Here is a 25,297-nt window from a genome sequence, read left to right on the forward strand (position 1 = left end):
GTGGGGCAACTAAGCCCGTGTGCCACAACTACAGAGCCCACGTGCCCTGGAGCCCACACACCACAACTAGATAGAGAAAACCTGCACACCACAACTAGAGAGAAGCCCGCACGACACAACGAAAGATCCCGCATGCCTCAAGGAAGATCCTGCATGCCACAACTAAGACCTGATGCAGGGAATTTCCTGATGGTGCAGTGGTTAAGAATCCGCCTGCTAATGCAGGGGACACGGGTTTGATCCCTGGTCCAGGAAGATCCCACATGCCGTGGAGCAACTAAGCCCGCGAGCCACAACTACTGAGCCTGCACGCCACAACTACTGGAGCCCGCACGCTGCAACTGCTGAGCCTGCGTGCCACAACTACTGAAGCCCACACACCTAGAGCCTGTGCTCCGCAACAAGAGAAGCCATGGCAAGGAGAAGCCTGCACACCACAACGAAGAGTAGCCCCCACTCGCTGCAACTAGAGAAAGCCCACGTGCAGCAACAAAGACCCAACACAGCCAAAAAACAAAATTTTTGTTTTACATCTTTATTGGAGTATAATTGCTTTACAATGGTGTGTTAGTTTCTGCTTTACAACAAAATGAATCAGTTATATATATGCATATGTTCCCATATCTCTTCCCTCTTGCGTCTCCCTCCCTCCCACCCCTCCAGGCGGTCACAAAGCACCGAGTTGATCTCCCTGTGCTGTGCGGCTGCTTCCCACTAGCTATCTACCTTACGTCAAAAAACAAATTTTTAAAAATTAAAGGGCTTCCCTGGTGGCGCAGTGGTTGAGAGTCCGCCTGCCAATGCAGGGGACACGGGTTCGTGCCCTGGTCCGGGAAGATCCCACATGCCGCGGAGCGGCTGGGCCTGTGAGCCATGGCCGCTGGGCCTGCGCGTCCGGAGCCTGTGCTCCGCGGCAGGAGGGGCCACAACAGTGAGAGGCCCGCGTACCGCAAAAAATAAAAAAAAAAATAAAAAAATAAAAATAAAGACCCAATGCAACCAAAAAAAGAAGAAAAAACCTTTAAAAAATAAATAAAATTAATAAATCAAGAATAAATATAAGAATATCATGTTTAGTTGTAATAAAAACTAGAACTGTTAATATGGGTGTCTCAAGGAAGTGGGACTAGGTTATAGGGTTCAGGGGTTTGAAAGGAAACTTTTACTTAATTTGTTTATATTCTTCTGTACTGTTCAAATATGTCCTCATGTGCACATATTATGTTTTTAAAGTTTTTATTGAGCTAAAAACTCACAGTAAAGTGTGCAGATCTTAAGTGTTTAGCTTAATAAATGTTTACACATGTAAACATGGTTACACATCCATGTAACCACTATCCAGATCAAGATATAAAATATGTCCAGTGCCCCAGAAAATTCCCTCATGCCCCTTGCCAGGCAATACTGCACCCACTGAGATAACCACTATTTTTTTTCTTTTTTTTTTGGCTGCACTGGGTCTTAGTTGTGGCAGGCAGGCTCCTTAGTTGCGGCTCGAGGGCTCCTTAGTTACGGCATGTGGACTCCTTATTTGTGGCATGTGAACTCTTGGCTGCAGCATGCATGTGGGATCTAGTTCCCTGACCAGGGATCAAACCCGGGCCCCCAGCATTGGGAGCACAGAGTCTTAACTACTGTGCCACCAGGGAAGCCCCAGAGATAACCACTATTCTGACATCTACCACCATCATGTAGTTTTGCTTGTTTTTCACTTCATTTATATGGAGTTATATACTGTGTGTTTTTTTAAGACTTTTATTGATGTATTGAATATAATACACTTACAGTAACATATACTGATCTTAAATGTTAGCTCAGTGAATCTTGATATATTTCCAGCCAGAAGATTCCCTCATGCCCCTTCCCAGTCACTACTGTCCCCACTAAGATAACCACTATTGTGACTTTCTACCCCTATTGCTTGGTTTTGCCTGTTCTTGGGCCTCATATAAATGGAATCATACAGTATTGTGGTGGCCATGGAGGGTACCACCCAGATTTTCTTTAGGAGAACCTGCTGTGGGAAGCAGAGTTGACCAAGAACCTCTAGCCTACCCCGCTGTAGATCTGTCTTCTGAGCCCCAGCTCCCCGGGGCTACATCCAGCCAAAAGCTGAGTATGAGGTACTGGAGCCTGGCCCTTCTGCCTGATGGGGAGCCCTCCGGCAGACCACCTTTGCTCGGGTCGGCTTGGCTGAGACCCTCAGACTGTGCTGCCACCCGAGACCCTTCCTACTGAGTCCTTCCCTCCTCCTCTCCATTCCCAAGTTTTAGACCTTCATTGTGATTTGAAGGTTTGCCATGCCGATTCCTGCTCCCTCCCTTTATTCTTCATGGGCTTTCCCCCTATTAAGTCCCTTGCATATCTGATTCCATTTTGGCACCTACTTCTCGGAAGACCCATGTGTTTTTGTGTTGGCTTCACTGGCTCAGCATTCTGTCTGTGAGAACCATCCATGTTGTTATGTGTAGCAGTAATTTGTTCCCTTTTATTGCATAAGTGTACCTCAATATATGTATCCATACTAATATTATTGGACATTTGAATAGTTTTCAGCTTAGGGCTCTTATTTTAACGTTTCTGTACATGCAATCTTATGGTGAACACGTGCATTCATTTCTCTTGGGTATATGCCAAGGAAGTGGAGTTGCTGAGTCATAGGTATATGTTTAGCTTTAGTAGATACTGGTAAACAGTTTTCCAAAGTGGTGGACCAAGCTACCCTCTGACAGCACTTATGAGAGTTCCTGTTGCATATAATATTTTTACAAATTTAAATGTAAAAGTGACTAGTTCAAAAGATAGATACAAAACAAATGTATGCTATAGCATTCCTAGTTTAATGTTTAAGTTACCATTTTTAAAACTGCTCCATAGAAAAAATGTTCACATACCCCAAAATGTTAATAGTGGTTATATTAAAGGGAGAAGGGAGATCACGGGGTACCTTTACCTTTGACTTTGAGAAATATCTGAAATGCTTTACAACAAATATATATTTCTTTTGCTTTTAATTACATTGTCTTGAAAAATGTTACATAGAACTAAAAGGCTTATGACGAAAACCAGCAGTCTCCTCCTACACTCCTACGCATCCCTCAGTCCCATGCCTCCTAGCTTGCACTCCTATAATTGCTTCCTTGCTTCCAAAGATGTGTTGAAATCCCTTATCTGCTGCCTAATTCTCTTTATTCTTGTGGGTTTCTATCTTTTCCATCGCTTTATTGTGAGATTTCAAGAGGGAGAGGAAATTAATATGATCAATCTGCCACTTTTAATCATACAATCCAGGCTGATTTTTGGACATTATCATGGTGAATGGGATGTATCAAAAAATAGCGGCTTGTTTTAAAGACATCATTCTGGTGATTGGGAATAGGGATGGTGAGAATGGACTGGGGAGGGGAGCACCCAGAGGCTTGTGGGGAGAATGTTAAAGAGCTGACAGGAGGGACTTCCCTGGTGGCGCAGTGGTTAAGAATCCGCCTGCCAATGCAGGGGACACGGGTTCGAGCCCTGGTCTGGAAAGATCCCACATGCCGCAGAGCAACTAAGCCCGTGTGCCACAACTACTGAGCCTGCGCCCTAGAGCCCGCGAGCCACAACTACTGAGCCCATGTGCCACAACTACTGAAGCCTGCACGTCTAGAGCCCGTGCTTCGCAACAAGAGAAGCCACCGCAGTGAGAAGCTCGCGCACCGCAACTAAGAGTAGCCCCCGCTCGCCCCAACTAAAGAAAGCCCGCGCACAGCAACGAAGACCCAACGTAGCCAAAAATAAATAATAAATAAATAAAGTTATTTTTAAAAAAGAGCTGACACGGTATTAGGAAGACACAGAGGTAGAATTCTCACCCAGCTGCAGCAGGATGGAGACAACAACGTAGAGGGCACAGAGTCCGTGCCTCAGGGTCACAGCCCACGTCACGGGGCTGCTCACCCTGGTTCTGCTCCAGGATAGGCTCCACCTGGAAGGAAACCCACCAGACTGTAAAATCTAGAAACAAGGAAATATGCCAGAAATGGCAAATATTTGGCCGCACTCCTTCATCCTGAGCCCATGGCAGACGTAGCAATCCACCACGGCACTCTTGCCTGGAGACCCTCAAACTCTCAACATAGTGACAGGCGCTGCTGATCCGTCACGATGGGGCCAGCTGCCCTCCTGGGACTAACAGTTCTCCAACCCCCTTTCTTGCCCGTAGGCAAGCAACAGAGCCTAAAAAGCCCATCCTAAATTGTCCTGGAAACTATATATCCGGGGAATTGCCACAAACCAGCTGCATAGACAGCTGGCAGAGGACTATGAAGTAGGAAGGGACTGGTCACTGGGACTTCTGGATCCTTGAGAGCACAGGCATTCACTTCCACTAGGACCTGGGCCCTCAGCCCAAGCTGTCTTACCTTGTCCTTCAAAAGGGGCAGGGTCCCCTTAACTAGGGCCTCAGCAACAAGCTGCCCCTCCTCAGACAGCTCAGGGGGCAAAAAGGAGGGTGGCTGGTAGAGAGGCGAGGCACATAGTGGGACGGGACTTCACTGTCTGGTGAGAGCTGGGACAAGCATCAGAAGTTCCAGAGAGCCCCAAGGAGCGCTAGATGGAGGGTCTTCCAAAGGGCTCCTGCTTTCCTCTTAGCCTGCAGGAGGTCGTAGGGGAAGAGGAGGCTGTCCCTCAATCCCTGGCCTGGGAAAGATGGCTAGTGTCTGAAGTGGGAAGTTCTATGCCTCACAAAATGTAAAAGGCAGTGTATACCCCCTTCCTCCCAAGATTTGATTCCCCACAGGCCCCTCTGCTCAGCATTTCCTCCACACCAGCTTACATCCAAACCCCTCCTCACCCATCAAGTCATCCAAGAAATCCGAAATGGCTCCTGTGTGCTCCTCTATCAAGATCCCAGCAGCGTATATACAATGGAATATTACTCAGCCATAAAAAGGAACGAAATTGGGTCATTTGTAGAGACGTGGATGGACCTAGAGACTGTCATACAGAGTGAAGTAAGTCAGAAAGAGAAAAACAAATATCGTATATTAACGCATAAATGTGGAATCTAGAAAAATGGTACAGATGAACGTGTTTGCAAGGCAGAAATCGAGACACAGATGTAGAGAACAAACATATGGACACCAAGAGGGGAAAGCAGGGGGGGGGGGATGAATTGGGAGATCGGGATTGACATGTATACACTAATATGTATAAAGTAGATAACCAATAAGAAACCGCTGTATAAAAAAAAATAAAATTCATTGTTTCAAAAAAAAAAAAAAGATTCCAGCAGCGTTAAAAAGGCTGCATGACAGAACCTGCTGGGCCTTCCATCTGTAGCTCCCCGGAGCGCCGGACCTCAGACACCTAGGACCAGGAGATGGGGGAGATAAGCCCAGTCCCATTATAGCAGGTTGTCTCCCCACTGGCTCCTCCCTCTCTCTGCCCCAGTTCTTCCTTGGGCCTCTTATTCTTCGCTCTAGATCCTGCAGCTCTTCATCCTTGCTGAGGCACTTGGTGAAGCAGCTTAGCACCTCTTTTCGCTCCTCAGTCAGATTCTGGAGGACTCGCACCATGTCCTGCATCCTCTCCTTCACGCTTGGGAAATCCTCCAAACTCAAGGACTTCCCAGTAGAGGCAGAAATTAAGAACCCCACCCACCTAGCCTAGCAATCTCCATTACCAAGGCCCCCGAGACCCCATTCTTTATCTATCTTTCTTCTGGAGACCACCTCTCTGTATATTCCCTTCTTCTACTCTTTTCCTGTTAAAGCATCCTTCTTCCCAGACGCCCACCAGCATTGCCTCCCGCTGACCCCACTTCCACCTCCCCAACTCACCCTCAGTCTTATACCAACCCCCAATTCTTCTCCATCTGCAGGAAATCAAAGCTTATGTCGTCCTTTCCATTCAAAGTGCAAGCTTTGGGCCCCAGCAGGAGTACTGAGGATTTAGAGGAAGTTAGAGCAGTGGTTCTCAGCCTTGACTGTGCATGAGAATCCCCTGGGGAGTGCCCAGACCCGATGCCCAGACCAGGCCACACCCCCAGATCACTTAAGTCAGAATTTCTAGAGGTGGGACTCAGGTATCACTACTTTTAAAGTTCCCCCCAGGTGATGTCTACAACCCATGAGAATCACTGTGTTTAGAGGAGACAGATGCACTCTCCAGACTGAAGTTGAAACCTGCTTTGGGCACTGTCCTACCCTTCTCCTCCCAACGAGCTCCACTGCCACACACACATATGCACACACACTCACACACACTCAGCTGCCCCACCTGAGCTGCACTTCTTGAGGGCAGAGGGCTCAAGAGTGAGGAGTGTAGCTACCCTGAACACAGCTGGCTTCCATCCTTACCTAACCAAGATGAACCGCCATCTTTCTCTGCAGAGGAAGAATAATCTCAGAGAGTTTTCAGGTCACCTCCACCCACCTGCGGACCTTCTTGTCCCAGTGGTGGAAGTTTTCAATTCTGGACTCTGAGCCCTCACTGCCCATGCCAGGGAGCCTGCATCCTCATCATTGTGTGTAAATGACAAAGCACTATATTTACAGACCCCTTCCTACACCCTCAGAGATAGGCAGGCATAGGGTTATGCCTGGATGATTGAAGGAGAAATGGAAGCCCAGAGAGGGCCGCTCAGCAAATCTGGATCAGGGCAGGAACTGGAATCTATCCCCTGACTCCTCTGTTATGGCACTGTAGTCTCTTTTGAGCTAGCAAGACCTTGCCAGGACTGAAACTGCAACTTTTACAACTTCCAGAAATTTTTCTTGAATTTTCTGCTCCATCTAGACTTCTCGCTACTCCTTCACAAGGCCTTTTAGGTAGTAACAACCCTTATTGGATAAAGGGAAAGACTCTGAAATTCCAGAGGAAGCCACATTCAGAATCATAGGGATCTCCTGGTCTAATCCTAGTTTTTTTTTTTTGCGGTACGCGGGCCTCTCACCGTTGTGGCCTCTCCCGTTGCGAAGCACAGGCTCCGGACGCGCAGGCTCAGCGGCCATGGCTCACGGGCCCAGCTGCTCCGCGGCATGTGGGATCTTCCCGGACCAGGGCACGAACCCGTGTCCCCTGCATCGGCAGGCGGACTCTCAACCACTGCGCCACCAGGGAAACCCCCTAGTTCATTTTAACGTCAGCATAACCATGGCTCAGGAGGCTGTAGAGCTAGTGAGCGGCAGAGCCAGGACTAGGCCCTGAGACCGTCTGACTCCTAGTCCAGTGCTCCTTTCAGTTCTAGTGCTATTGTGTGAGAACTGGCCAGACAATTCAAGTGTGCTTCCTAGGCCAGTAACCCTTCAGTAAGGGCTGTGAGCCCAGGATCCAGCACACTGACCTGCACAGAGCAAGTCAAAGTTGGCGGAGCCTGGAAACCCTAGGTCAACATGCAATCCAACCTACTTCTCCAACAGGCAGATTTTTCTCCTGCCTTTACCACAGTTCCCACCTGGGTGCATCCTATTACATTCTTAGCACTAAGAACTCTATAATCCCAGGCCATTTGTTATCCTCTTTTTAAAAATAGTATCCTTGCCCATTCTGGAATGATGAACAGGAGGCCCAGAAGCTCACTCACCTTCTGGAAAGGATTTTTCTTTTCTGCCCGAGAAAACCTAATACCTAAACCAGTTTGTAAAAAGAGAAAGAGAGAAAGACCAGTTATCAAAAAGCTCCGTTCTGGGACTTCCCTGGTGGCACAGTGGTTAAGAATCCACCTGCCAATGCAGGGGACACGGGTTCGTAACACTGGTCCGGGAGGATCCCACCTGCCGCAGAGCAACTAAGCCCCATGCACCACAACTACTGAGCCTGCGCTCTAGAGCCACGAGCCACAACTACTGGGGCCCCCATGCCTAGAGCCTGTGCTCTGTAATAAGAAGCTCACGCACCGCAACGAAGAGCAGCCCCCGCTCTCAGCAACTAGAGAGGGCCCGCGTGCAGCAATGAAGACCCAATGCAGCCAAAAATAATTTTAAAAATTAAATTAAAAAATAAAAAATTGATTTTAAAAAAGAAAGCTCAGTTCTCTCTCTGTAAGGTCCTCTTTCTCCCCAACCTTCCCACCCTGCCCTCCAACAGAAAAAAAAATACTGGGAGAGAGATGGGAGTTAAGGGAAGAATTAGTGTCATGCTGGGGCAAACCCTGGGTCAGTGGTGTCTGAGCAAGGACCCTTCATCACCCTTCTTCTCATTCCCTGGAACTTCCCCCCACCTTCCAGCTCACCAGGGCCCCTCCAGGCTGACACAGATCCCAGCTGAATCAACCCCCACCCTACTCATGTGTTCAGGCTCCCCCATCCACCCCGCCCCACCAGGCCTTGCTTACCCATACTTTCTGCGTTGGGGAAGACTAGCTGCTTTACTCGATAGCCCAGGACCTTCTGAGGGGTGATGCTCACTTCCGTTTGGTGCTAGGAAAAAGGAGCTCAGGTTGATTGATCCCTAAGTGCTTGACATAGTTATCTTGCCTGATCTCCCAAACAATCCTGGGAGGTAATTTTTATCCTCATTTTACAGATGAGAGAACCGAGGCTCTGAGAGGGTCAGCAGATGAGCCCGTTTCACAGCAGTAGAGCTGAAATTTGAACGGGCATCTGACCCCAAAACTCATGTTGTTTCCACTTCATTCAACAAATATTTATGGGGAATTCCCTGGCCATCCAGTGGTTAGGACCTGGCGCTTTCACTGCCAGGGGCCCGGGTTCGATCCCTGGTCAGAGAACTAAGATCCTGCAAGCCGCGTGGCGTGGCCAAAAAAAAAAAAATTATAGAGGACAAAACATGCCCGTTTTGTTCCAGGCATCGTGGCTCCTGCCCTCCTGCCTCCTGGAAAGGGAGGAAGGCAACGAACAATCAAAAAACACCCGAGTAACTATGAACCGTGGGAAGCGCTATGAAGCAAATGAAGACAGAGCACCACTAGAGAGTAACAGGGGAGAGGCTGAGTGATGCCACACAGACTTTTTTGGGGCAAGAGGAGAAGTCGTAAGAAGGCCAAGGAGCAGGCAAGACTGCTCAGAGAGGTCTAAAGGAAGAGCTGAAGAGTGCGGCGGCTGGGCTGGCAGCCCCTGACCTGCAGTGGGTGAGCCGAGCTGGCTCTCCCACAGTCCCCACCTCCCAGGATCCTAATCTTGTGTTCATATCGGAGGCCAAAACATTTCATCGGGTCCCAAAAAATATATTGCTTTTCACTTTTCAGGATTACAGTCTTTGTCGTCTTCAGAGTTTCCGTCACTAGATAAAGGTCTTCTCTCATTGCCTGGATTGATTGGAACATAGGGGTCAGTTTCCTCTTCAGCTTTCTGGAGGGAGTAAAGGGGCAATGAGAGGGGCCCCACCTCCCAGGGACATTTCTCCCTCTCCAGCAGCTCGTTTCTATTTGAGATTAAGTGCCTCTGAGGCCGGAAGACCACAGCACCCCTGTCCCAGTTCACTTTACCCACCGTGGGCGGGAACGGCGTGCAAATGGGAAGGGAACCCGCTAGCATTTCTGAAAGATTACAGTGTACCAGCGCTGTGAGATACTTCACGCGTCATTTCATTTAACCCTCACTGCCCCACTATGATGTAGGCAGAATTGCATCCATTTTTCATATGACGAAATTGAGGCTTAGAGACAGGTCGTGAATGGTTCAAGTTCACACAGCTAATAAGTGTATAACTGGGATACAAACCCCAGTCTGTATGAGTCCAAAGCTTGTGCCCTTCCCACGGCACTGCGATAGGTATCTGCCCAGTCCACAATACCCGCTTCTCTGAGAAGGGGCTCCAGCTCCCTGCACTGGTCTCTGGGGCCTGGTTGAATTGTCCACCCTTGGGGGTCCATGAGGCATCTCTGATTCCATAAAGAAATTCATTTGGTGACTTAAAACAGCCTGATGGGGGACTTCCCTGGTGGTCCAGCAGTTAAGACTCCACGCTCCCAATGCAGGGGGCCTGGGTTCAATCCCTGGTCAGGGAACTAGATCCCGCATGCATGCCACAACTAAGACCCCAAGCAGCCAAATATAAATGTATGTATAAACCTCCCTCCCTCCCTACCTGATGGAACTTCTGGTATTTGCAACCAAAAGACCCCCAAGAAAGTCCTACATCCTTGCCTGAGCAGATCTTCCTCTACCTACCCTCCCCCCAACAACTCTATTTACACATTCCACATAGCTTCACTCTAGAAACAACAGGCATGCTAGAAAAATGGAGTTCCCTCAGAAAAACTGCAGAAGCCCCCTCCCCAGCAATACCATGGTGGGTAGGGGTAGATCAAAGGACCAGTACAATTTCACTGCAAGGCTTTCAGTTTTTAATTAAAAAGGAAAAACAAAAGGCATCCACCGTGCTCAGGGAGGGCTAGCCCAGCAGAGTGGTGGGGCCCCTTCCCCCGACCCATCCACACTTTCCAACAATTGCAGCTAGGGAAGAAGACACCAATACCGACCACAACATGACTGCCGAGGAGGAAGGCTGGTGATATCCCTCTAAGTCCCTTGGAAGGACCATGCCCTCAGCTATCAGAACTTCTGTGGCACTTGATTGGTGCCACCCTGGTGGGGTGGGCCGGTGGTACTTCCTGTGCAGGAAATGTTCGACGGGGGTGCTTTGATTTCATTGGGCTTCACTTCAGCTCTCTTACCAAGTACTTACCATGTGCTGGGGATAAACAGAGAGGTTAGTAAAGTCAGTCCCTGGTCACAAGTTGTTCTGAGTGCAGTGAGGGGAGGGAACATGGAAACCACTGGCTTGCCGCAAGGCAGAGTGAAACAGGCACAAAACACAGATTTGAGCAGCACAGTATAGGAAAACAGAGGAGAGTGTGGCCTCTTGAAACCAGCCAGTTTTGGTCCAAGCCCAAGTAATCAATCACCCCGGAGGACAGCAGGGAAATGAGTGAATTGAGGACCTCAGAAGAAGGGCTCCTGGAGGTGATCCTGGAAGAATGAGAAGGCTTCCTGAGGGTGGAGAAGAGGAGGGCATGCTTGAGTGAAGGAGTGGGGCGGGGAGAGCTGGGAGTAGGGAGTGGGAGGCTGCACCAGCCAGGGGCCCCCCACCTCAGATGCCCTTGGTGCCCAAAATGGGCTTCTCCCTCTCTCCCTCCCTCCCCCTTGCTGCCCGAAACCAGCCTCACTGTTCTTAAGGGAATCCAGGAATTTCTGGAGTATCCAGGTCTTTGATAACTCGATGCCCTGCTCTGGGGACCTGGAGAATGTTATTCCCACGTCAAGTGTTTTTTCTTTGGGTAATTTCACTGTCAAACTTCCCTTTGAGTCTACGCTGTCCATAACTTGGGACTTAACCTTTTGACCTGGAAAGAGAAAGGTAAACGTCACATTGAGGCTGACCCCAAAAGATCTCTCTCTAGAAACAAACACACCATTGTAAAGCAATTATACCCCAATAAAGATGTTAAAAAAAAAAAAAAAAAATCTCTCTCTAGAAAATCCTCCCTGGTGCACCCCGTCCTGGGCTCCCCTCCACGATCCCCTTCCCTTCTGAGGAATTCTTCCAGTTGTGGCTCTCCAGCCAATGCTGTTCTCACCAGAAGTCATCATGCCTGGAGCCCACTCTGCCACCTTCTTACCAAATGACCTTGGATAAGTCACATCACCTCTGAATCTGTTTCCTCATCTATAGAAGGAGAATTTTTTTTTTTTTTTGGCTACGGCCTGCGGCATGTGGGACCTTAGTTCCCCGACCAGGGATCGAACCCATGACCCCTGCAATGGAAGCTCGTTGTCTTAACCACTGCACCACCAGGGAAGTCTCTATAGAAGGAGAAATATTAATAGTACCTACTTCCCGTGCTTGAGGAAATTAATAAACTAATGCAGTTAAGCACTTAACAAAGTGCCTGGCACACATACTAAATGTTCAGTAAATGTGAGCTAGTCCTATATAACTATTTGAGAGGCTGAAATGAGACAAGGAAAAGTAAAGTGAAAGAATTAGGAGGCCCTGAACTTTAGGAAATAAAAGTTAAGCAGAGTTCAGTCTCTGTGTTTGTGTGCACTGTGCATGTGTAAAGTGAGGCAAGTCTGGAAAGTTGCCCACCCAAGTGGACTCTGCCCGGCCTTGCATAAGGGCGTGGACTCCAAGTCAGTTGCTGCCCTGGAGTTAGTGGAGCATATGTGGAGATGCTGCCAGGCTGAGTGCCCTTCTCTCAGACCTCCCAGTTCTGAGCCTACAGAGCAGGGAGAACTTCTACTGCTGGATTTGGGGGGCAGGGCCAGATTTACAGAGAAGAAATGCATTTTGAAACTGGTGGAAATATGACAGACCTAGAAATAGTGCCTGAAATCAGTCCTGTGTGTGGGATGCTAATGTCTCAGGGCCCAATTGTTTCTTGAGTAACGTAAAAGTTCGTGGGTACTTTATCAGAGAGAAAGAAAAATCAAACCTTATGCACACAAAGAATACAGTATGGGGGAATTCCCTGGCGGTCCAGTTGTTAGGACTCTGGGCTTCCACTGCAGGGGGCATGGGTTCAATCCTTGGGTCAGGGAACTAAGATCCTGCAAGCCACACGGTGTAGCAATCAATCAACCAATCAATAAAACGGTATGGAGGAGGGGCAGGGGGAAAGAGTAACTTGACAGTGGAGAAACCTGACAGGCAGTACCTCAGCCAGCTGACCAAGGTCAACATCAACAGTGATAAGTCATGTTGATAGTACATAACCTTGATATGATGTGATGGGGACAGCACTTTACCTCTGCAGTCTTCCTCCCCCAAACCCATTACCTAGGTCTATCCATAAGAAAAAAATCAGACAAATTCCAATCAGAGGGGTGTCCTACAATATGCCTGACCACTACTGCTCAAAACTGTCAAGGCGGCTTCCCTGGTGGCGCAGTGGTTGAGAGTCCGCCTGCCGATGCAGGGGACACGGGTTCGTGCCCCGGTCCGGGAGGATCCCACATGCCGCGGAGCGGCTGGGCCCGTGAGCCATGGCCGCTGAGCCTGCGCATCCGGAGCCTGTGCCCCGCAACGGGAGAGGCCACAACAGTGAGAGCCCTGCGTACCACAAAAAAAAAAAAAAATGTCAAGGCCATCAAAAACAAGGCAAGTCAAAGAGGAGCCAAAGGAGACGTGACAACTACATGTAACATGATGTCCTGGATGGGATCCTGGAACAGAAATGGGACACTAGATAAAAACCAAGGAAATCTGAATAAAGTATGGACTTTAGTTAATTAAAAAAAAAAAAAAACGATGTACACCATCTAGTTAAAAAAATAATAATCTGTTTGAAAAGGGAGCAGGCCAAGTTGCTGAAAATCAATTTAAATGACCAGTTCACCTCATTCTTAAGGACTTTTTTAGTTTGGTTTCATCTCTCCCTCTGAATTTTTTTATGCAAACAGATAGACTTTCCCTTAAAGCAAGTTAACTGACTTAGTCAAATTTTTTTTTCCATAATTAAACTTGCCCCTGCCCCCTGGGGAGTAAGATGATCATTGCAAAACATTCTAGTCTTGCTTTAAAGTTTTCTTCTGCTTCCAGTGAACTTGTCTTTTTTTTTTTTTTTTTTGAGAATTAGCTTTTAGTAAATTGACTCTTGGCAATTCTCGTTTCAGAGAATTGACTCAGAGTCTTTGAAAAATACTAATCTGAAAATTTCCCAAAGTCCCTTGCTTACTTAAACCCCACTTGTGGAAAAGCCCACCACCTCAGAGCATTCTGTGCACTGCACTTGGTCACATAACAGCAGTACCAGGCACGTGGCAGGTGCTCTAAAACTATACAGTGGTGTTGTTAGAACTCTTTTCCATCTCTCGGTGAGACCCAAATGGGCTTTGGCAGAGATGTCGGAGCTGTAAAACTCCTCACCATGAGGCGTGAGATGCTGCAATAATTCTCCAAGTGAGGGTTCATCAACACCTATCCTGGGGCTTCTGAAACCCAAGAAACCCCAGGAGTCGCTGAGCGTGGAAGCAGGGGGATGGAACAGACTTCTCTACTGAGGCCTTTGAGCCCTTAAGGGAGCTCTGCTCACCAGCGACTTCCCATTCAGCCATGATCTCCAGGAACAGGAAGGGATAATAATAATAACCGCCACCAGTAGAATGACTGAGGCGAACTTTTATTGAATGCTCCTTCTTGCATGCACTGTGGTAAATGATTTATGTAATTTATCTCTTTTGATTCTTGCAACAGTCTTCTTCAGTTGATAGACGAGGAAACAAACTTAGATGAAACCACTTGTCCAGAGGTCACCCAGCTGGTAAGTGTGGCAGAGCCAGGTTTCGAAGGCAGATGCCCCCAGTTCTAAAGCCTGAGTCCTTTCCTAACCACTAAGCTAACTGCCTCCATTTAATTATCCATTTAAATGATAAACATTATAAACACATGAGAAGACCTCAGCTAATTTAAAAGCGAATTGTTTACAAAGGAAAAAAATAGGAAAGACGACTATTAAAGAAGAGTTTCCAATAAAAATAAACTTCCATTTCCCCTATTCCCTTCTCCCCATGCAGCTCTCCCGTACATTTCTTTAATTGAGGTGTATGGACGTGTACATACAAATACCACGGTTCCTTTTTTGACTGGCTGACCTCATTGATAGCAATGGGGTGTTGACAGTGGGGTAGCGTAGGCGTAGACAAAGTCCCTCACCCACCTCATGCGGACCTTGGAGCCCAGGAACCAGCTTATCAAACAGCCCTTCACCCTTGTCCATCTCCAGGATGTCCTACAGGGTGAGGTCTCTCTTATCATATTGGTATCCAAAGAAACGTCTCCTCTCCTTCACCAGATAGAAGCAGTGGAATCTGTCAGCATCAATGAGGCTTCTGACAGCGATCATATCCCCACCAGCGTCCACGTGTTGGACCACAGCTCTTGCAATTTTCTCAAATACCGCGAGCATGGTGCCCGGACCAACTGGGAAAAGGAAGCCCATTGCAGTTTGGGGGAGGGAAATATTAGTTCAGGTTTTGAAATCTTCTACCTTTGGCAGCTTGGGGTCAAGAAAGATCCAAAAGTTCTAGGCCAACCAGAACGGTTTGCCTTCCCTGTTCCCAGAAGGTGTGGTGGTCACTACACACTAAGGTGGGATGGCCATCACAAATGCTGGATTCTCCTCTGCCCCTTGTGGAAACTTTCTGGAGGAAAGCTGGAGTAGTGATTGCCCAGAAGGAAAGCGAGATCTGTTTTCTGCATCTCCCACAGCAGAGTTGCCCCTTGCTCAGAGGGGCCTGATGGGTGGGAAGGTAGGCTCACCATCCCCAGCCAGACCCTCACCAGTGCTGATGAAGAGGACCCAGGAAGAGATGAGGGGCATGACTGCCGGACCTCACATTACCAACCCCAACAGATGACTCGCTTCGCTCTGACCCCTGGGCCACCCCCCCTTTCCTGTTCTGCAAGGCAGTTGGATGTTGCCCCTACCAACCATTTCCCAGTGAGATGGTCATAAACTGGCCTCAGAAGGAAACAAAAGAGAAAAAGTAGTGCTCTACCTTTGTACTCAAGAGTGGCTTGGAGCTAGGTGCTCTGGACAGCCCCCCACCCCCAAGTCCTGTCTCCTCAGTTTCTGGTCAACTTCTGAAGGGTCCCCTTATAATTGGTAAAATAAAATGAGTCCCAAAACCCCGCCTGGGGCATCTCCCTCCACCCACTCTCCCCTTCACCCTCTCCTGGTCTACTTTTGTCTCCGTCTTGCCTGCCCTGCGGGACGCTCCACGGGCCCACCACGGGGCCAGCCTGACACAGCTGCTCCTCCCCCATTTCTGTTCAGCAGCAGCTCTTGTGTCCCCACCACGTTGGACCCTTCGGGCTCTCTTTCCTCCAAATCCTTCTTACTCTTTCCCCTTCCGTCAATCATTCCGCATCTCCTTCCCTTTCTTCAGGCTCCTCTGTCACCCTCCTGAGGCAGATCACCCCTCACAGTCTTCCTGGCCAACTTCCCCTAAGTCCCTTCTGGCTAGCCCAGGCACCTACTCACCCATGCTCCCTTCTCTGCCCCTGCCCCCATCATGGTGGCCAACTCTCCACTCATTCCCCACCTAGGAATTCATCTGGGTATATGGAAAGGCTGTGCCCAGGGCCCACAGTCCATCTCAGGGGCCACCCTCTTTTTTTGTCCTCAGCTACTCACCAAAAATGGAGGTTGAAAGAGTCCCCTCTGTGTAAGATCTCTGCATAGTTCCTGGCCACTGTGTCTCAGGAAATTATAATACGGGAATTGAAAAAAAAACAAAAAAAACTGGAAAGCTAAGTGCCCCACCTGTCAGGCTTTTAGATAAGCCACATTATAGCTGGGGTGGAGGCAGACAGGCCAAAGGTAAGAAACCAACCCTTCCCTCCTCCTGGACCCAGGGAGCAGGTGGGAGATAGATGATAGACATACACAGATGATATACACAGATGATAGATATACACAGGTGACAGATATACACAGATGACAGATATACAGATGACAGATATACACAGATGACAGATATACACAGATGATAGATATACACAGATGACACTGCACTGAACGCGCTGTAAAGACTCCTCCCTCTCCTGGCCATGTGAGCCTCAGTAAGTCCTATTCCGTCCCACTCACGCTTATGGTGGGGAGAAGGAAGCAGGAAGATTCCTCTGAAGACACAAAGGCCAGGAGGAGATGCAGCCCTCCAAGCCAAGGAAGACAAGTGAAACAGGGCAGGAATTCAGAGGAAAGGACTGGGCACCCCTTGGGGCTCTGCCTTCTACATGAAGCCATTGCTGAACTGACCTCCTCCCTGGCCGTGTCACAAGCTATCCCTCTGCCAGCCCAGCCTGGCTGAAGCCCAGAGGTGTAAGTTCTGTCTGAGGACCAGCCAGGCGAAGTCCCAGAGCAAAATGCTGCTCTCTGGCCGGCTTACTGCCTCTGCCAGTTCCCCGCCAGCCCCTCCAGCTTGCTCTGCTGGAGGCAGCAGGAAAAGCAGAGGTCCCAGGGGCCCTCCCACCATCCAGGCAGAGGGTCAGACTGATGCTCCACACTGCCCCGTCTCCGCCCCCTCCAGGAAGCAGAGGCCAAACTCAGGGGAAATAGGAACACACTGTCCTTTATTTGTGTTTCTCAGAATACTGTACAAAGGGAGTAAAAATCCTATTCACACTTTGCTTAGAAAGATTTTGAGGTCAAAGTTCCTTATGATACGTGGGGCGGGGGTTGGGGGGACCAGGATGCAGAAAACAGGGCCAGTGACGCCACCACCGCCGCTGCCACCGCTCCCTCAGCGCCCTGGCACCCACACCTTCTCAGAAGTAACACGGACCCCAGTCAGGCTGGGGAGGGGAGAAGGCGGCTCCTTCCCGCCCCTGCAGGTCACTCCCTGCGCCTGCCACTGTCCCGCTTGAGAGGGACCATGCGGGACTCTGAAGCCCACCAAACCCCTTTGGAGGTGGCCTGATGGCCCCAAAGGTGCATGCCACACGAGAGGCCCTGCCCCAGCGCAGTCTGCACAAGGAGGTTACCGGGTGAAGGGCTGCAGGAGGGCCCCACCATTCATCATGTCTGTCCCATGTCCCCGCGGCCCTCACACCACTGCAGAGACGGGCGTCAAACTGGACCTGTGCTTACGATGACGCACAGGCCCCTTCCACCCATCTCCACCCCCTCATGCCAACCCCGGAGCTTCAAACCCATAGCCGCCTCCCTTCCCATTACCCCCACCATGCTGTGGGTAAGTGACCCTCCAAGACTGCCCCCTTCCCTGACCACTTCCCAAAGAATGAGGTTGGGTCTGTTCCCCCCACCACCCCGCATCTTACACGAAACCCCGCTGCTCTGCGGCCCCGTTGTTTTCAGTCTCAATTCACCCTCCCCACCCCTGCCCCCAGCCCCCTCCCCACCTCCACCAGGGCCAGAAGGCTGCAGCCCTGGCCCCCCACCTCTGGGACCAGGCCATGCACACTCAGCCCCATCCCCCCACGTCTCCTTACCCTCCCCACCCGCACCTAGTACCCTGGGGGGTGCTGTACGGGAGCTGTCTGACTTGAATTAGACAATTCTCTACCCAGAGGGATGAGGCACGCTCACATAACTGCTTTCGTATAGATAAGCACACACTAAGTGTCATCCTAAAGACTTAAGAATTAAAGTGAAACAAACTAGAAGCTGTACCGTTCCCTCTGCCCTGCTCGCGGGGGTTAAAGTGCTTTAGCAGGCCAAGGAGGCGCAAGCGAGCAGGGGGCTTCCCTGGCCTCTCGTCCGAACCTCATAGGTCTGTGTTCAGCCCAGGAGCCCAGCCCATTCCAGGAGCACCCCCATGAGGCAAAAGGAAAAGATCAAAAGAATCAGGAGGGGTCAGAGCCCCGGGGGGGGGGCCCGGGGGGGCCCACCCCAAACTACTTCAAGTCTGCTACTGTGGGAAGTGAGGGGGAAACTAGGGCCCAGAGGCTCAACCCCCAGCTCCGGCGGTACCCGGCGGCTCCTTCTGTCTTCAGCGTCACAGCACAGGCTTCTACCCCTCCCCTGCCATCCCACGCAGGGGAAGGGGCTGCACCCTCAGTACTTATTGATTCCAAAAATCCGGACTCCATGGAGCTGCGGCAGCTTGGGGATGAGCACGCTCATCAAGGACACAGTGTTGAGGATGAAATGGATCTGGTCGTACTTGGTGTAGAAGCTGGTGAGGAAGTACCTGGGTGGGGAAGGTGGGGGGCAGGTATAAGACGCTGTTTGGAAGACGCCTTTCTCCCTCACTCCCTGGTCGGGGGAGGCAGATTCCTGACAGCCGAGGAGTTATGGGAAAGACCCCCCCAGAACAGAAGTAGGGTGGCAAGATCTGTGCAGCTAAAGAAGCCCCTGCTGACCCAGTCCCCTTGCTCTACCCCAAGCCCATGGGCCAAACTCACTGGCAGGAAGGAAGCCCCAACCGAGGAAAGACAGGACCAGGGAGGCACAGCCTGAGCCCAGTGTAAGACCCAGGCACACCCCAACCTTCCTTCCCTTGCTCATTCCTATGCCAAGAGCCACAGCTGGCGAGGGGTTTAAGCCTTGCAGGGCCCCAGGGTCCCCCAGGCCTCGGTCTTCCTGCTGGCGTCCCCCTCTCCCTAAGGCACTCACAGCACGATGGGTGTGATGGTCAGGAATTTCCGAGATGCCGTGAACTGCACTCCATAGTCCATCTGCTCCCAGTGGGTTAGCAGCCTCGCCTTGCCCTGGTCTGGGGTCTCAAAGGGGGTCCCCTTCACCGTGTGCAGGAAGATGTACATGCCCTGGAGGGAGGGGCCTTTGTTAGAGGACGCACAAGGCCGAAGGCCCTCCAGCTCAGCTCCTCCGCCCCAGCCACAGACGTGGGCTCCTGGCGATCTGCAGCCCCCTCCGCTGGGCAGGGGGATGCGGGCTGGAGGTCAGGTGGGAGGAGCTGGGAGCCTGGCCAGAAAATAAGGGGACCCACCGGGTGAGAGGGCAGGCCTGGCATGAGGAGAACTCCCGGGGAGGTGTCAGCCACAGAACCAGCATGGAGACGCCACCCTTCCAGCCCAGGGCTAGGCTCCCTGTGCCTGCCAGCTGGCAGGGGGCAAGCAGATGGGAAGGAACGAGGCCCCTGCTTGCCCACCAAAAGAATACCAGGGAGCAAGCAGGCAGCGAGGGAGCAGAGAGGGGCAAGAGGAAAAGATGCTCTGAGATCCTAACTCGGAAAAGAGGCATTTCTGCCCCAGGCTAGGACCTGGGTCCTCTGGACTCTTTAGGGCCCTTAGTTCAGCTCTCCGTGGCCCATCTTCCAGGTCCACAAGTCACCCCATCCTAGAGGTGTGGACCTATCTGCAGATTTTATTCCAATAAAGAGGAGTGGGGCAGAAAGAAGAGGGTGGGGTCCGGGCTCTGCTGACACGTGCCGTCAGCAGGTCACCCTGACGTCTGGCCCAGGTCTGGCGGGCTCCCATCCTCCCCAGCCCCAGCAAAGGCAGGCAGCAACAGGTCCTCACCATGTTGTGGATGAGGTTGGTGAGGGTCCAGACGACGGGGACGCTCACAAAGGGAATGCTGAGCAGCACGACGTGGAGGAGCCCAATGGCCAGCACGTAGGACAGCCAGATGCCACGGCTGTTCATCACCCGCGTGTTGGGGTTCACCTCGCTGTGTGCTGTTCCCACATTCATCCTGCTGCCCCTCTCCTGCCACCGTTCTGCAAACAAGCAGCACAGGTGAGACAGGTCACACCACTTTCCCTGCCCTCTCACACCCTCCAAATCCTGCAGGGAAGGAGGCTCTGCTCTCCCCGAGAACTCCAAGCAGGTCTACCATTTTGATTCTCAAGCGAGGAGGCCAGAGAAAGTCCATGTAGACTTAACTCTATTCATTTCTCACTGCTGGGTTGGGATGAACACCAGGCTGCTCCGCACATAGTCCGATCAGGACAGTGCCCTTCCAGGCACTGGGACTGCCTGGGTGGATAGGTCATCAAGAGGCATGGAGCCCCAGAGTCAAGAAACCACTGCCCATCCCGCAATCTCACCCTCCAGAGGGTCCTCTTCCCACGAAGCCCAGGGGAGGGGAGAAGAGGCCTGTGCCCTTAGAATCACTCGGCATAACCCCTGCTGGACTCCGTCTTGCTGAGGGTCTGATATAAGACACCTCCACCCCTGAGCCCCCCCCCTCCCGTTACAAGGAATAAAAGGAGATGAGAACAGTCAGTAGTGGATAAAATATTTAGGGGGTCATTGCTTCTACCCATCTCCCCTAATTCTCCAATCCTGGGTATGACTGGCAGCGTAGAAAGAAAGGGAAAGGGAAGAAAAGAGAAAACACACTAGAGACGAACTTTGCCCAGACCTGGAAGCTGCCTTCTTGGTGACACAAAACAACCCATCCAGATGTTTCATCCATTTGGCAGCCACTCAGGCTACCCCTTCGTGATGCCACCCATTTTGCTGCCAAACTACCAGGGCCCTTTTCCCCACCAGAGGAGAGGCAAGGATAGAGAACACAGCCAACACCTACAGCTCCCACGGGTGGCTGGAGCCCACATCAACATACCTCTCCCAGGGACACAAAACCACACCTGTGGCCTCTCTCCTACCCCCCCCTTTTCTCTCTGCCCACCCATCGTCACCTGGGCCTCCTTTCCCAGCACCTGTTTCCAGGTGTAAGTTAGCACCATGCCTTCCCCTGCCCAGCTCTAAGGGCAGAAGCCCTGCAGCAGGAGGAACCAGGAGGGCTGCCCTTGATGCCCATGAAACAACGCAGCCCAGCTGCATTCCTGGATGCAGGTAAGGAGGGGAACGAGCAGCCCCATGTCCAGAGCTGAGCTGTCCCCAGATCCCTGAGGGCCCTGAGGGCCCTGTGACCAGCAGGAGGTGGGGACAGATGGCACCTTTGTACTGGCTCTCCTCCCTAGCTGAGGGAAGATCCTGCCTGATAAAGACCCTAAGGTCATCACCATGATAACAGCCCCATCTTTCCTGGGGATACAGATGAGGGCATCCTGGAAGTGCCCAGAAGGTCACCTCCCTCACCCTGCTGCAACAAACCCCCTCAGAATCGGTTGCCCTCTATCTCTGGCTAGGATCACAGAGTCTGCAAAGGAGCCGATTCTCAAGAATCAGTTCCCTACTTCCAGGATAATGGGAACAAGTTTCCTCCTTTCAGATGGCTCCAAGCTTAAAGACCTCAGGGGAAATGTGACCCACAACACACTTTCCCAACATACAAACACATGAGATGGTCCAGGGTGCATCCAAAAGTAGCGATGCTCCTGGGACCCACCAGCTCGACCCATCAGGCTGGATCACTGGGCCTAAGAGAAACCCAAGGAACCAGAAAACCAGGAGTGGCTCAGGTGTTTACCTTCCGAGGGCCTTAGGGCTTCAGTTACCCTACCAGAGCTCCTGGGACACCTACTGCACAAAAGCCTCCACCTGGTGGACAGGGTGGTCGGGGAGACTTGGCTAGGAAGTGAGGGCTCTGAAGGACTTCATTACTGACGAAGGAGAGAGAAAGAATTCCCCAAGTTGACCAGACACTGCTGCCCCTCCCCACTTCTCCCTAACCTAGACCCTCAAGGGTGTAGGAGTAGCTAGACCTCTAGTCCTCCCTAGTGTTTTGTCCAGGAGTGCTAAGAGCCTTGCTGAGTTCCAGATCATCCTACACTCCTTTCTGGCTGTATCAGGGCATCCAAAGAAGCCTGATGAGTCTAGGAGGGGCCCAGACCTATGACTTAAATGACACCCTGGGAAGCTTCTTCCTGAAACCTGAACACTAAGTGCCCTGAGAACAAAACATCTCAGGAGCCCACCCCCCCAAAAGAGCCCCCCCCCAAAAAAAGAAAAAAACAGAAGAGGTCAATAAACTAAGAAAAAGACTGGAAGCAAGAAGCACTCTTGAGACTTTTGTGTGACTAAGGGTACATATCACCACTGCTAGTGAAATAACCAACTCCCCTGGCCCAGAAGGGGAGAAATGGAGAGAAGCTGTTGGAGAGAGAGTAGGCGCACAGCAGCTGAGCCTGAAAAGTTCTGCTGCCACCGCTGGCAGCGGGCAGGTGGCTGCCTGTGTCAGTCCCTGATGTGGTTTCACAACCTGCCTCAAACCAGAGCCTGCAGCAACTTTGTTCTGTTAACTACTTTCTTGCTGGTAACTCTTTCCTACTAATTCCCTCCCTTCCTCTCTGGCTCCGTATACAAATATCTCTGCCTAGCCAGTCTGTCAGACACCTAAGCCGAGGCCACAGTGCCAGCAGCCAGGTGAGCGCTTCCTAATCTCTCCCCCAAGTAAGGGCAGCAAATCTTTCGCCTTCTGGGGTGAGAAGCACAAAGCCTGCAACCTGGACCCCAACGGGGAGTCCCTGGCAGCACGCCACAGTGCCATTTTCATTCCGCCCACCCCACAACCCGCAGGGCCACAGTCGTTCACCTCGCAGCTCCGGCTCTGCCTCCCGGACTCGGGGTGGCGGTGGGAATGGAAAAACGGCGAGTACAGGAGGGAACCCACACTAGCACGGGGAGAGGGTGAAGCGAGGAGGCGGAGTTTTCACTATTGTTGGGGTTTTCTGAGTGGGACTTCAAGCCGAAGTGGGGAGCCTCCGCTCCGTTCCCCAGCCTGGGACCTCGCACTCGGAGCCTGGCCCGGTCCGGAGCCCCACCCCCACCCCCACGCGTTCACCCAGCCCTAGAAGCGAACAAACCTTTATCCCCGAAGCCCAGCCTCTCCCCGCCCCCCACCCCCAGACCGAGCACTCCTCTTCTACGCCCCATCCCGGGCCTCCGCCCGCACTTTCCCCTTTGGGCATCCCTTCGACTGATGCACGCCCCCCCCGCCCCCCGCTCGGCTGACGCACCCCCTCCACCTCCGCTCACCCTGTCCCGGTCCCCTCCAGCCACGGGCGCCTCCCCAGCAGCCCCCACCTCCTTTCCCGTCCCGCCTCTAGCCCCAGGAGGCTCCCGGTTTGGCCACTCCGAAGCCGCCCGTCCGAACTCACCGTGCGCGGCCGGAGCTCGAGGCCCGGGAGGGGTGCCCGGGGGCGAGGGCCGCGGCTGCTCCAGCAGCTGTAATAAGCCGCGGCGGCAGCCACCCCGCTGGCAGCTCCGGCCGAATCAACGACCCGCGCCGGCCCCCATTACGTCACCGCCCAGCGCCGGCCCGCCCGCCGCCTCCTGGGAGTTGTAGTTTTTTTTTTAACCCCTGCTCCAGCCCAGGCCTCGCTGGGGCCGCACGGAGCTTTCAATAGCAAGAGAAACAAAGATCAGATGGTATCGCTTTGGCGCATGGCAATGCCTGTTTCGGCGTCTGCGCGCTGCTTGTGGGGTTTACTCTTGCCCGATTTTGCTGGCGAGGAAACTTGGAGTTTTAAGTAGCTTGCACAGCCCCTGGCTGGGTCCCCCCAGAAATTCTGACTTCAAGTCAGAGTTTTTCATCTACACCTCGCTGCCTCTGCCCTGGCCCTCCAGAAATCGACTGGCTCAGCCGGTGCTGGGCGCTCCTGGAAGCGGGCTTTTCACAACGTTGCTTAGGATGAGAGTCTGCAGGGCAGAGAACGCAGTCCACAGCCTGTCTGCTCCTCAGTTACACCTGACCCAGGCTGGCCTGGGCCAGGTCCCATCCTCGGCCTCCCCACATTAGAAGTTGGAAGAGGACTTGGGAAGACGACCTGATGAATAGCCAAGACCCTGAGTCCCAGCCCCTGGTCAGCTGTTTGGCTTTGGGTGGGAGGCTCTCGGATCTGCACTTTTCACCTCTGCATTCTCTAAAGGCAAGGGCCCAGATTTTCCTGTCAGGTAGACTTAGCAGGCACTGCTTCACCAGCAGTGTCACCCTGGGCAAATAACTTGTCTTAATCTCCAATTCCATGCCTGTGAAAACCTACCTCCGAGGTTGTGGGAATTCAGAAGAATGTATGTATAGCAGCTGTTGCGTGGTAGGAAGCTGTTGCTCTAGGAGGTTGAACTAAACGACTCTTGAGGTCTCCTGGGTCACTCCCACTCTCCATGTCACCAAGAGTGCCTTGTTTGAGGAGTTTCCAATCCCCCGACCCAGGTTCTAAGTCCACTCTATGCACAACAGGGCTGGAATAGCAGGGTCAGGTGATGTCATGACACGCCAATCTGACTGGCTGTAAACACACACTGAAGGTGAGGGGACAAAAAGGAGAATGCTGGCCCAGCGAACCTGGGGAGCACTCCTCTGGTGACCTCACCCACCCCTCCCCAAGGGGGCTTCCAGGGAACAGCTGTCACAAAGCAGGAGTGGGGCCCCCAGAGGCACCTAGTGGGCACCAAGCAGGTGGATATCTGAAACACTCAGAGCAGGACAGGCAGCTTCTCGAATATTTCCAGGGACAGTAGCCCAAGAGCACTCAGCCCAAGACCTAAATGGTCACCCCAGAGTCTGAAAAATTTTTGCTGTGTCTTACAGAAGTTCCTACTGGTAGGGAGAGGCCCCTTTCCTTACAGTCAGCCTTGTGAAGAAATAAGCAAAAACTGAGTGTTGTCCTTTCCTTAGAAGCCTCCCCAGTATTGAGGCAAAAAAAAAAAATCTCTTGGGCTTCCCTGGTGGTGCAGTGGTTGAGAGTTTGCCTGCCGATGTAGGAGACTCGGGTTTGTGCCCCGGTCCGGGAAGATCCCACATGCCATGGAGCGGCTGGGCCTGTGAGCCATGGCCGCTGAGCCTGCGCGTCTGGAGCCTGTGCTCTGCAACGGCAGAGGCCACAATAGTGAGGCCCGCGTACAGCAAAAAAAAAAAAAGTCTCTTATTTTTCCCAAAGTGAGCCTACTTGTCTCCTTCGACTTTTCTCTGGGATTCTTCCGTCTTCCCCGAAGTTGATCAAGCTCTCTGATCTTTGCCAGTTTCCTCACTCTCTGTGAAGTTCAGTGACCCAGACTGGATCCATGTCTC

The 25,297-nt window shown here is 51.7% G+C and overlaps 2 protein-coding genes across 3 annotated transcripts; both read right to left on the reverse strand.

The window, feature by feature from the left end:
- Window positions 1-695: 695 nt before the first annotated feature.
- GSDMB (gasdermin B) lies at window positions 696-16,893 on the reverse strand. Its single transcript, XM_067714219.1, is given in 10 exon segments — window positions 696-3,898; window positions 3,900-3,967; window positions 4,404-4,476; window positions 4,837-4,918; window positions 5,243-5,643; window positions 5,841-5,925; window positions 8,318-8,402; window positions 9,065-9,289; window positions 11,109-11,290; window positions 14,617-16,893. Coding segments are annotated over 10 exon segments (1,545 nt in total). The 5' UTR covers window positions 14,888-16,893; the 3' UTR covers window positions 696-3,825.
- Window positions 16,894-17,005: 112 nt separating this feature from the next.
- Window positions 17,006-24,422, reverse strand: ORMDL3 (ORMDL sphingolipid biosynthesis regulator 3). Of its 2 annotated transcripts, none has more exons than XM_067717600.1 (4): window positions 24,270-24,422; window positions 19,894-20,093; window positions 19,028-19,179; window positions 17,006-18,602 (listed from the first exon to the last, which is right to left on the reverse strand). In XM_067717600.1, the coding sequence occupies exons 2-4, from the start codon at window positions 20,065-20,067 to the stop codon at window positions 18,467-18,469; spliced, it is 462 nt and encodes a 153-aa protein (XP_067573701.1). In that variant the 5' UTR covers window positions 20,068-20,093; window positions 24,270-24,422; the 3' UTR covers window positions 17,006-18,466. The 2 variants fall into 2 exon arrangements, with proteins under 2 accessions (XP_067573701.1, XP_067573700.1); XM_067717599.1 differs by lacking the exon at window positions 24,270-24,422 and adding an exon at window positions 23,385-23,540.
- Window positions 24,423-25,297: the final 875 nt, after the last annotated feature.

This window comes from Pseudorca crassidens, chromosome 19 (genome assembly GCF_039906515.1).
Source record: "Pseudorca crassidens isolate mPseCra1 chromosome 19, mPseCra1.hap1, whole genome shotgun sequence".
In the NCBI taxonomy this organism is placed as follows: Eukaryota; Metazoa; Chordata; class Mammalia; order Artiodactyla; family Delphinidae; genus Pseudorca; species Pseudorca crassidens.

What these genes read in the sequence shown, in the direction of transcription:
- ORMDL3 (XM_067717600.1), bottom strand. Translation starts at nt 20,067, where the DNA reads ATGAATGTGGGAACAGCACACAGCGAGGTGAACCCCAACACGCGGGTG. An exon ending in CCAACCTCATCCACAACATG is followed by an intron (nt 19,180 to 19,893) that starts GTGAGGACCTGT and finishes CCCTCCCTCCAG; the next exon opens with GGCATGTACATCTTCCTGCA. An exon ending in ACCATCACACCCATCGTGCT is followed by an intron (nt 18,603 to 19,027) that starts GTGAGTGCCTTA and finishes TTCCCCACCCAG; the next exon opens with GTACTTCCTCACCAGCTTCT.